The sequence below is a fragment of the Pristiophorus japonicus genome, chromosome 11, assembly GCF_044704955.1.
Source record: "Pristiophorus japonicus isolate sPriJap1 chromosome 11, sPriJap1.hap1, whole genome shotgun sequence".
Classification (NCBI taxonomy): domain Eukaryota; kingdom Metazoa; phylum Chordata; class Chondrichthyes; family Pristiophoridae; genus Pristiophorus; species Pristiophorus japonicus.
This window is the reverse complement of record NC_091987.1, coordinates 36,387,169-36,399,260: the sequence shown is the minus strand read 5'-3', so window position 1 is coordinate 36,399,260 and position 12,092 is coordinate 36,387,169. Positions and strand designations below refer to the sequence as shown.

Sequence of the window (12,092 nt, the reverse complement as noted above, 5' to 3'; positions counted from 1 at the left end):
CGATCCGGGAAACATTGGAGGCCGTGTACTGCGCATGCACGAGATTTGGATTTTTTTTTTGGTAGTTTCTTTTGCCTGATGACCTCACTTTTCCCACGATTGGGGCTGAGGGCTCAGCTGCGCATGTGCATAAAATCTCATTTCTGACTTGCACCTGACCTGTTACAGAGGGGAGTGATTTATAGAGAGAGAGGCAACAGATTCATCAGCCATCCACCTTGAAAGCCTATCATGAGTGGTAGAAAAGCTGCCAGGAAGTCCAATGCTGGGAGGCTCAGAGCTCCCTGGTTTACTGATGATGAGCTGGAGGGACATGTCTCTGAGGTGGAGCTCCGTTACAGAGACCTCACCCGGGATGGTCGTGGCAAGCTAGCCCCGCCCCAATATAAACGCATTTGACGGGAGATTGGGGAGGCCGTGTCCTCAGTGGGCACCATGGTTCGTGATGGAGACCAGTGCAGGGAGAGATGGAACAATGTGGTAGCGTCAGCAAGAATAAGTTAAAAAAAAACTCCGGTACTACTCAAAGTATATGTGACAGTTGTGTGTGTGTGTGTTGCATGTGCAAACCGGTTAAAGCTTGCAACTTTTGCAACAGAAGAAAAGAACAGCCATCGCCGCAAAGCAGTGTGGCATGGGAGGGGGGCCGCCGGAGGTCATCGAAGTGACTGACATCGAGGATTGTGCCTTGGCGTCGATGGGTGACCACCGCCATGCCACCACAGATGGTGGTGCCGATCCTGGGCTATCCAAATCTCTGGTCTGTGTTACGCTCATGTCATGCAAGGTCATGTAATGTGATGTCAAATGCATTTTAGTGTACTGTCTGTCGGCCATTTAGGGTGTGATATAGCCATGGTAGTCCTTGAAATAAGAATGTGACACGTCACGGTGCATATGTCAGCATTAACCCCCCCGCCCCTGTTAAACACGAAATGTTGTATTGTACTTGCAGATGAGGAATCGGACAGCACCGACTTAGGCACTCCATCCACCTCTGGCATTCAAAAACCATGTGCAACACCAGCAACATCCACCTCGACCTCATCAGGAGTCTGCCCCAGCAGCTCTTTCTGTCCCCCCATTCAACATCCCCCATAGCCCCCGCATCCGACTCCGCAACCACAGAGACGAAGACCAGGAGGAAGAGCAGGGAGAAGGCCCAGTGGTTGGCCCACTTGATCTCGAGGAGGTGGAAGAGGAGGACTCCATCCACTTAACATGTGTGCCACCAGTGCGCCCAACATCGGTATTGGGATCCGAGTTTTTGGGCTTTGAATCGGAGGAAGCGAGACCAAGCATTGAGAAGCACAGCACCCGTGCCGGTAAAGCCACAAAGCCGCATCCGCCCAGGTTGATGCAGCAAGGAGCTGATGATGCAAGACGGGTGGAAGCAATGCAGGAAATGGTTCAGCTTTTGAAGACGAGTGTCAACCTAAGTCGAGAGCTCCTCCAGGCCATGCTGGGATAGCTGCCAACATTGCCTTGTTTGCCAAGCAGCATACCAACAATAGGTCACTGCTGATCACCGCGGTGCAGCGAACTGTCGAGTCTGTCGATGCCATGCGGCAATGGAATAGAGCCTCCCCCAATGCCATACCAGCCAGGCCGACTGAACCTGAGGATCCGGAGATGCCGGAGTTTTCCATCTCACTGCCTCCATTGACTCCCCGACGAACACGACAGCAGCGCTCCGGGTGCACTGCTGCACAATGTGCTGGTACCGATGCGGTGAGGGGCAGGGGTGCGGGTTGGCGTGGGGATGGGCAACCCATCAAGAGGAGAATGGGGCTCACTTGGAGGGGGGGAGGAAGAGAGGTGGTGGGAGTGGGTAGTGGGTTAGGTGTTGGTGTTGATGATGTTTGTGTATATTGTTCATGTTGTTGTTGGTCTTTAAGATGTTTCCTTTTGATGCTAAAAGTACTGTTTTTTGAAATACTGTTAAATATTTTGCTTGACATGTTTAAATGCTCTGCCACTTTTGAATGTTGTACAATTCAATACAGAGACATTTTTGAACCACTCTTGGTCAGTGTCTAATTTTTAGATAATGAGGGGTACGTGTTGAGAAACATACAAATGTCCTTTAAATGTAGTACAGTGTGATAAGTACCTTGCCTTACAATTATGATGCGACTTTTTAATGGATCCTGACATCACGTCATTGAGCTAAGACAAGTAAGGGTCATCAATCCAAGACAAGTGGCTTTGAATGACAGATAGTTCCAGAACTACTTGGAGGCCAAACATTATGGTTGGCATTTGAGTGTACAGTTTTTGTTAGGTAACACATTGCTGAACCGGACCCCTAACATTACATCTTATTCAGATTTGAGTGTCAAATTATAACACTCAAATATATATATATTTGCATCTTCTGTATTTGAGCAAATGTTGTTGTCAGGATCTCATCCTGGCACCCAAGAGAAACTTACAGGATTTTATTATTGGCTATATACTTTCACATGAACTCAGAACCTCTGCAGACTCACATGGTGTCACTAAATCTCTTCTGTATGCACTTGTGTCAAGACCCTTATACACAAGTCCATGGAGCCTTTACTGTAATTGGGAGCTCATGTCCACTTTCTACCCTACACCCGCCCTTCAACGGAGCATTTTACCTTCACTGTCTCAACTTTTTCTGCAGGTCTAATATTGCTGGGATGTACTGCTCTGGAGCGATCTGCGCCATTGTCCCTACTGTCCACTCAAGAGCCAGGCAAGACCACCTTTTTCACAATGATATTTCTGGTGGGTGGTAACAGGATCTTACAGGATTCTAAGGATCAAACTTGTGTTTTTCCCGACTTTTGCATGGGCGGGCAGTATGCACTACCGCCGGCTTCCTCAATGAATCTCCCGCCGGACAGTAGGGCGGCGGTCACTGCGTATTTTCCTCAAAAATGGCATTTTGGCCGTAGCTCGGCAGCTATGGGTGGTAGTGGGTGATAGGGTGACCAAACTCTGGCCCCATGAGGGTAATCAGTGTGTGGAGACGGAGAAGTGGGTATGGTTCTTAATGAATACTTTGCGTCTCTTTTCATAAAAGAGAGGGGCGATGTAGACACTGCTATTGGGGAGGAGGAGTGAAATATTAATGAAATAAACATAGTGAGAGAGGAGGTATTAAGGGGTTTAGCAACTTTGAAAGTGGATATGTCCCCGGCTGAAATGTATCCCAGGCTGTTAACTAAAGCAAAAGTGGAAACAGCAGAGGCTCTGACCATCATTATCCAATCTTCTCTGGCTTCAGGTGTGGTGCCAGAGGACTGGAGGATTGCTAATGTGGTACTTTTGTTTAAGAAGGGAGAAATGTATCGACTGATTAATTACAGGCCAGTCAGCCTAACCTTGGTGGTAGGAAAATTATTGGAAAATATTCTGAAGGACAGAATAAATCTTCATTTAGAAAGACACAGATTAATCAAGAACAGTCAGCACGGATTTGTTCAGGGAAGGTCGTATCTGACTAACTTGATTGAATATTTTAAGTTGGTAACAAGGAGGGTCGATGAGGGTAGTGCATTTGATGTAGTGTATATGGATTTTAGCAAGGCTTTTGATAAGGTCCCACATGGCAGACTGGTCACGAAAGTAAAAGCCCATTGGATCCAGGGCAAAGTGGCTAGTTAGAGCCAAAATTGGCTCAAAGGCAGGAAGCAGAGGCTAATGGTTGATGGGTGTTTTTGTGACTGGAAGCCTGTTTCCAATGGGGTTCCGCAGGGCTCAGTACTAGCTCCCTTGCTTTTTGTGGTATACATCAATGATCTAGACTTGAATATAGGTGGTATGATTAAGAAGTTTGCAAATTATATTAAATCGGCTGTGTAGTTGATAAAGAAGAAGAAAGCTGTAGACTGGAGGAAGATATCAATCAACTGGTCAGATGGGCAGAACAGTGGCAAATGGAATTCAATCGAGAGAAGTGTGAGGTAATGCATTTGTGGAGGGCTAACAAGGAACGGGAATACACATTAAATGGTAGGACACTGAGAAGTGTAGAGGAACAAAGGGACCTTGGAGTGCAGGTCCACAAATCCCTGAAAGTAGCAGGCCAGGTGGATAAGGTGGTTAAGAAGGCATACGGAATGCTTGCCTTTAATAGCGGAGGCATAGAATACAAGAGCAGGGGGCTTATGCTTGAACTGTATAAAACACTGGTATGGCCACAGCTAGAGTACACTGCATGCAGTTCTGTTCACCACATTAAACTGGTAGCAATACGGTGGAGGAGGATTTCCTGGAGTGTATTAGGGATGGTTTTCTGGACCAATATGTTGAGGAACCAACTAGAGGGCTGGCCATCCTAGACTGGGTGATGTGTAATGAGAAAGGACTAATTAGCAATCTTGTTGTGCGAGGCCCCTTGGGGAAGAGTGACCATAATATGGTAGAATTCTTTATTAAGATGGAGAGTGACACAGTTAATTCAGAGACTAGGGTCCTGAACTTAAGGAAAGGTGACTTCAATGGTATGAGACGTGAATTAGCTAGAATAGACTGGCAAATGATACTTAGAGGGTTGATGGTGGATAGGTAATGGCAAACATTTAAAGATCACATAGATGAACTTCAACAATTGTACATTTCTATCTGGAGTGAAAATAAAACGGGGAAGGTGGCTCAACCGTGGCTAACAAGGGAAATTAAGGATAGTGGTAAATCCAAGGAAGAGGCATATAAATTGGCCAAAAAAAGCAGCAAGCCTGAGTACTGGGAGAAATTTAGAATTCAGCAGAGGAGGACAAAGGGTTTAATTAGGAGGGGGAAAATAGAGTATGAGAGGAAACTTGCCGGGAACAAAAACTGACTGCAAAAACTTCTATAGATATGTGAGGAGAAAAAGATTAGTGAAGACAAATGTAGGTCCCTTGCAGTCAGATACAGGTGAATTTATAATGGGGAACAAAGAAATGGCAGACCAGTTGAACAAATACTTTGGTTCTGTCTTCACGAAGGAAGACACAAATAACCTTCCAGAAGTACTAGGGGACCAAGGGTCTAGTGAGAAGGAGGAATTGAAGGACATCCTTATTAGGCGGGAAATTGTGTTAGGGAAATTGATGGGATTGAAGGCCGATAAATCCCCAGGGTCTGATGGTCTACGGGGCCTGATACCATCCCAGAGTACTTAATGAAGTGGCCCTAGAAATAGTGGATGCATTGGTGATCATTTTCCAACAGTCTATCGACTCTGGATCAGTTCCTATGGACTGGAGGGTAGCTAATGTAACACCACTTTTTAAGACAGGAGGGAGAGAGAAAACGGGTAATTATAGACCAGTTAGCCTGACATCAGTGGTGGGGAAAATGTTGGAATCAATTATTAAAGATGAAATAACAGCGCATTTGGAAAACAGTGACAGGATCGGTCCAAGTCAACATGGATTTAAGAAAGGGAAATCATGCTTGACAAATCTTCTGGAATTTTTTGAGGATGTAACTGGTAGAGTGGACAAGGGAGAACCAGTGGATGTGGTGTATTTGGACTTTCAAAAGGCTTTTGACAAGGTCCCACACAAGAGATTAGTAAGCAAAATTAAAGCACATGGTATTGGGGTAATGTACAGACATGGATAGAGAACTGGTTGGCAGACAGGAAGCAGAGCATCAGGATAAATGGGTCATTTTCAGAATGGCAGGCAGTGACTAGTGGGGTGCCGCAGGGCTCAGTGCTGACCCCAGCTATTTACAATATACATTAATGATTTTGATGAAGGAATTGAGTGTAATATCTCCAGTTTAGTTGCAGATGACACTAAACTGGGTGACATTGTGAGCTGCGAGGAGGACGCTAAGAGGTTGCAGGGTGACTTGGACAGGTTAAGTGAGTGGGCAAATGCGTGGCAGATGCAGTATAATGTGCATAAATGTGAGGTTATCCACTTTGGTGCAAAAACACGAAGGCAGAATATTATCTGAATGGTGGCAGATTAGGAAAAGGGGAGGTGCAACGAGACCTGGGTGTCATAGTACATCAGTCATTGAAAGTTGGCATGCAGGTACAGCAGGCGGTGAAAGAGGCAAATGGCATGTTGGTCTTCATAGCTAGGGGCTTTGAGTATAGAAGCAGGGAGGTCTTACTGCAGTTGAACAGGGCCTTGGTGAGGCCTCATCTGGAATATTGTGTTCAGTTTTGGTCTCCTAATCTGAGGAAGGACATTCTTGCTATTGAAGGAGTGCAGCGAAGGTTTACCAGACTGATTCCCGGGATGGCTGGTCTGACAGATGAGGAGAGACCAGATGGACTGGGCCTTTATTCACTGGAGTTTAGAAGGAAGAGAAGGGATCTCATAGAAACATATAAAATTCTGACGGAACTGGACAGGTTAGATGCAGGAAGAATGTTCCCGATGTTGGGGAAGTCCAGAACCAGGGGACACAGTCTAAGGATAAGGGGTAAGCTATTTAGGACCGAGATGAGGCGAAACTTCTTCACTCAGAGAGTTGTTAACCTATGGAATTCCCTACCGCAGGGAGTTGTTGATGCCAGTTCATTGGATATATTCAAGAAAGAGTTAGATGTGGCCCTTATGGCTAAAGGGATCAAGAGGTATGGAGAGAAAGCAGGAAAGGGGTACTGAGGTGAATGATCAGCCATGATCTTATTGAATGGTGGTGCAGGCTCAAAGGGCCGAATGGCCTACTCCTGCACCTACTTTCTATGTTTCTATTACAGGAAGGATTTGATTGCACTGGAGTGGGTACAGAGAAGATTTACGAGGATGTTGCCAGAATTGGAGAATCTAAGCTATGACAGATTGGATAAGCTGGGTTTGTTTTCCTTGGAACAGAGGAGGCTGAGGAGAGACCTCATTGAGGTGCCCGCGATGGCAGGACTGACATATGAGGAGAGATCGGATCGACTGGGCCTTTATTCACTGGAGTTTCAAAGAATGAGAGGGGATCTCATAGAAACATATAAAATTCTGATGGGACTGGACAGATTAAATGCAGGAAGAATGTTCCCGATGTTGAGGGAGTCCAGAACTAGGGGTCACAGTCTAAGGATAAGGGTTAAAACATTTAGGACCGAGATGAGGAGAAACTTCTTCATTCAGAGAGTTGTTAACTTGTGGAATTCTTTTCCTCAGTGATTTGTTGATGCCAGTTCGTTAGATATATTCAAGAGGGAGTTGGATATGGCTCTTACAGCTAAAGGGATCAAGGGGTATGGAGAGAAAGCAGGAAAGGGATACTGAGGTGAATGATCAGCCATGATCTTATTGAATGTTGGTGCAGGCTCGAAGGGCCGAATGGCCTACTCCTGCACCTATTTTCTATGTTTCTATGTGTATAAAAGGGGCCTAGATATAGTGGATAGAAAGGGCCTATTTCCCTCAGCAGAGGGGTCAACAACCAGGAGTCATAAATTTAAAGTAATTGGTAGAAGGTTTAGAGGGAATTTGAGGGGAAATTTCCACGCAGAGGGTTGTGGGGGTCTGTAATTCACTGCCTGAAAGGGTGGTAGAGGCAGAAACCCTCACCACATTTAAAAAGTACTTGGAAATGCACTTGAAGTGCTGTAACCTGCAGGGCTATAGACTTAGAGCTGGAAAGCAGGATAGCCTCTTGTTGGCCGGCACAGGCACAATGGGTCCAAAATAGCCTCCTTCCGAGCTGTAAATTTCTATGATTCTATGATTCATTGAGACTGAAACATGAAACATGAATAAGCTATGATGGAAGAGGTCAGTCCATTGCATTGAACTCACAATAACTACAAAGGATTCCTGGTGTGAGGTAATTTTATAAAATCCAGACCCACAATCTACTGCATACTTAGCACACATCATACCCTTTGTGCAAAGGAAGCTGGAACTACAGTTTGCCAAAAAAATAATTGGCCTGACAGCGAAGATAGAGTAAACAGAACGTAAAAGATCCCATGTGAAACATGTTGTTGAAGGTGATCAAAAGCATATTCAATTAACACAGCAACGTGGCTAAAAGCCTTCCACTGTCTCCACAATGATTCAAAATGGTACAATGCTTGTGAACTACACTGGAACAAGATAACAACTAGAACTCAAAGCGACCTATGTTTTGGAATTCAAACACAATGTAATGTTTTGTTAATTATTTTGCAACCATATTAGATTAGGGCTTGAAGCCAAATTATCAAATGATTGTTTTAATACTGAAGAGGCGAGGAAATCTGTCCAGGATAGATAATGCCATTTACTTACTTGCTTTGTCTCTCCATGCTGGCTACCCTGAGATTTTCCCATCGGGAATTCAGCAAGTTCATCTGTTCCCGAATTTCATTTTCTTCATCTTCGGTTAGTTTTCCCTCTGCAATAAGTTGATTCCCAGCCTGTAGAATACCACCCACACTACCTTGATGTGCAGTTAGCTCCATCATAAAACCCTGCCAAAAATAATAAGAAGTAAAAATAATAAGTAAAAAGAAAAGACTTGCATTTATATAGCGCCTTTCATGACCACCGGACATCCCAAAGCGCTTTACAGCCAATTAAATACTGCCGTCACTGTTGTAATGTAGGAAATGCGGCAGCCAATTTGCGCACAGCAAGCTCCTACAAACAGCAATATGATAATGATCAAATGTTTTAGTGATGTCGATTGTGGGATAAATATTGGCCAGGACACCAGGGCTAACTCCCCAGCTCTTCGAAATAGTGTCACGGGATCTTTTACGTCCACCTGAGAGAGCAGACGGGGCCTCAGTTTAATGTCTCCTCCGAAAGTCGACACCGCCACCAGTGCAGCACTCCCTCAGCACTGCACTGGAGTGTCAACCTAGATTTTTGTGCTCAAGAGTGGGACTTGAACCCACAACCTTCTAACAAAGAGGCAAGAGTGCTACCCATTGAGTCACGGCTGACATTGCAAGTAATGCATAGATATGCGAGATGTTCCAACAAATAAAACATACGACAGAAAAGGTGAAATTCATTACTGTCGAATTAAATTCCAGAAATGTATCATCGCCGGTGCAAGTAAAATTATAACTCAATAACAACTTGCATTTACTTCATACAGAAAAACATCCTGAGGGGCTTCACAAAGATGCAAAGGAAAAAATTGGATCTTGAGCCAAAATAGGAGATATTGGAGGGGTAACCAAAAATAGAGAGGACTGTAGTACCTTTCTATTCAGTACTTAATTAACACCCAATATGTGCCTCCCCACCCCCTGCCCATTACGGTAATGCACTTACTTCGTGGCCATGAAACTGCTCTTTGACCTCCTCCACGTCATCTGAGACCTCGCCCTGAGCCTGCAGTGAATCCTCGGCTGAAAGCAGCCAGGTCAGCACCACCTCTAATGCAGTCTGGTAGCTGTCCAGGTCCACTTCCGATTCCATCAGTGCGCTTCCAGCTGGCTTCTCTAACGAGGGCTCCGAGAGCTGCTCAATGTGAAACAGAGCGGATGTTCTACAATTAAAGACGGCTCAAACTGTTCCACTACATTAACTAAATAATCAAAGCAACGGCACTATAGATTTGAAACTAGATAGGAGTTATGATCTTGTTTCATTTTCTTACCATCTCCAGAGAATTTGTTTCAAATTCAAGAGCGAGTTATAAACAGGTGATAATTTGTATGCTTACTTGAACCTTTTCCAATGCAGAAAAGGACATGATTGGATTTTGCTCGAGACATTGCCCCAATTACAAAACCATTTTAACTGCATTATATATTCATTACATATTATGTTTTCTGGGGCTTATCAGTTTTGCAATTTCATTGAAATAAAACAAACAACCCATTCAATCTTTCATTTCTGAGGATAACTTTTCCACAATAATGTTGGATTGGGTTTTGCCAGCGGTAACAACAATATCATGATTCTGGACCTGGTCATAGTTGCAGAAATAAAACTGGTAATAAGCAACTAAGCTTCTTCCCAACCACAACTCCACCGCCCAACCATTCCATAATTCCATCACCAAAGTGGCGATAATTTGGATCAGAGAAATGGCAAGTTGGTTGATTAGAGGAGGTCAACAAGTGGATGATCCTATCTATTGTCACAGCATTTTGTTTCTATTTCCTGGGTCCTCTTGCACCAACTATCAGGAAAAGTGACATTAACCATGTAGACAATCTACTAATCCGGCATGAAGAAATCACCAATCTCAGTCGGAGGATGTAAACAAAATATTGAAGAAGTGCAATATTCCAGTTGTACCGCCTGAAAGTTCTTTACTTTTCATCAAGGTCAAAAATTCTACTTCCTTTTGGAACTATTTTCCTGTAAAGCCTATCAATCATAAAACTGATGGGAAAACAGTCCAGAAATCCCGACAGCTGGTGAGGGTGGTTCTGTGGTGTAATGGTGCCCGGAGAGGGTGGTTCTGTGGTGTAATGGTGCCTGGAGAGGGTGGTTCTGTGATGTAATGGTGCTTGGTGAGGGTGGCTCTGTGGTGTAATGGTGCTTGGTGAGGGTGGTTCTGTGGTGTAATGGTGCTTGGTGAGGGTGGTTCTGTGGTGTAATGGTGCTTGGTGAGGGTGGTTCTGTGGTGTAATGGTGCTTGGTGAGGGTGGTTCTGTGGTGTAATGGTGCCTGGAGAGGGTGGTTCTGTGGTGTAATGGTGCTGGGTGAGGGTGGTTCTGTGGTGTAATGGTGCTTGGTGAGGGTGGTTCTGTGGTGTAATGGTGCTCGGTGAGGGTGGTTCTGTGGTGTAATGGTGCCTGGAGAGGGTGGTTCTGTGGTGTAATGGTGCTGGGTGAGGGTGACTCTGTGGTGTAATGGTGCTTGGTGAGGGTGGTTCTGTGGTGTAATGGTGCTCGGTGAGGGTGGTTCTGTGGTGTAATGGTGCCTGGAGAGGGTGGTTCTGTGGTGTAATGGTGCCTGGAGAGGGTGGTTCTGTGGTGTAATGGTGCTGGGTGAGGGTGACTCTATGGTGTAATGGTGCTTGGTGAGGGTGGTTCTGTGGTGTAATGGTGCTCGGTGAGGGTGGTTGTGTGGTGTAATGGTGCCCGGTGAGGGTGGTTGTGTGGTGTAATGGTGCCCGGTGAGGGTGGTTCTGTGGTGTAATGGTGCTTGGTGAGGGTGGTTCTGTGGTGTAATGGCGCCTGGTGAGGGTGGTTCTGTGGTGTAATGGTGCCCGGTGAGGGTGGTTGTGTGGTGTAATGGTGCCCGGTGAGGGTGGTTCTGTGGTGTAATGGTGCACGGTGAGGGTGTTTCTGTGGTGTAATGGTGCTTGGTGAGGGTGGTTGTGTGGTGTAATGGCGCCTGGTGAGGGTGGTTCTGTGGTGTAATAACATGGGCCAAAATTCAGGACTGGGATCCAGCAGAGTACTGCCCCTTTGTGTCCTTGTTGGAAATTGTGGCACTTTCTGGAATGGATGCATAATAATCCGATTCAAATTAGAAAAATATATCATTCTGTTCCGCCCTAAGCAATGCTGGACACTAGTAATGTCTGGGAGTCCCTGGTGTGCAGCATTGTTAGAGCTGTCGGGGAAGGCAGTTTGGAAATGTCAAGGCCCAATGATTGATTCCATTGCCAAATGTGCTAGTAGCACATTTTAAACGTATTTGATAATTCTTCTGGAGACCTTCAGGTCAACTGACACTGCAGCATATTTTCCCCGTGCCCCAAGACCTCTTGGTTCAGGTGGGTGACCAATTGTGCCAGTAACAGCGTGGGTACTCACCCAAAATATTTAAAATAGTCGAACTCCGGTATTTCCAACATCAGCAGTGAATGGGTGGAAGATCTTTCCCAGCACAGATCCCCTCACACAGCCTTCCCCACAGCCCAGAAAGTTCAGTGACAAGGTAATTTCTTTTTACTGGTTGTAAGTATTCTATGTGAAGATAGCTTGAGGCAGTTAAAACCGAGGAGGAGAAATTGTCCTCCTTAGCAGCTTCAGTAAGCGCCTCCGGGGCGAGTGGTAACGGGATGCTAAGGACTTACTGACCGGTCGCGGCAAAATCACAGACGTCCACAAACTTCCATGGCAGGTTGCAGCCCCAATCTCTTGCGCCCCGGAGTTCGTGGCATCATCCGGTGCGCAGCACCCCATTATCGCCCTAAATGTACAATTCGCTTCTGCCCCCTGCAGCGTCGCCGGGCATCAACAACGGCAGCTGCAGGAGGTGTTGCCACTT

At 45.6% G+C, this 12,092-nt stretch overlaps 1 protein-coding gene across 12 annotated transcripts in view; it reads right to left on the bottom strand.

The window, feature by feature from the left end:
* The window catches only part of dmd (dystrophin), a 2,299,423-nt gene that overhangs the window by 1,419,757 nt on the left and 867,574 nt on the right, over window positions 1-12,092 (bottom strand). For all 12 annotated transcript variants that reach the window (XM_070893344.1, XM_070893337.1, XM_070893339.1 and 9 more), the window contains 2 exons: window positions 9,189-9,377; window positions 8,193-8,374 (listed from right to left, as the gene is read on the bottom strand). In XM_070893344.1, coding sequence (XP_070749445.1) covers window positions 8,193-8,374; window positions 9,189-9,377 — 371 coding nt within the window. The remainder of the gene's footprint in view (window positions 1-8,192; window positions 8,375-9,188; window positions 9,378-12,092) is intronic.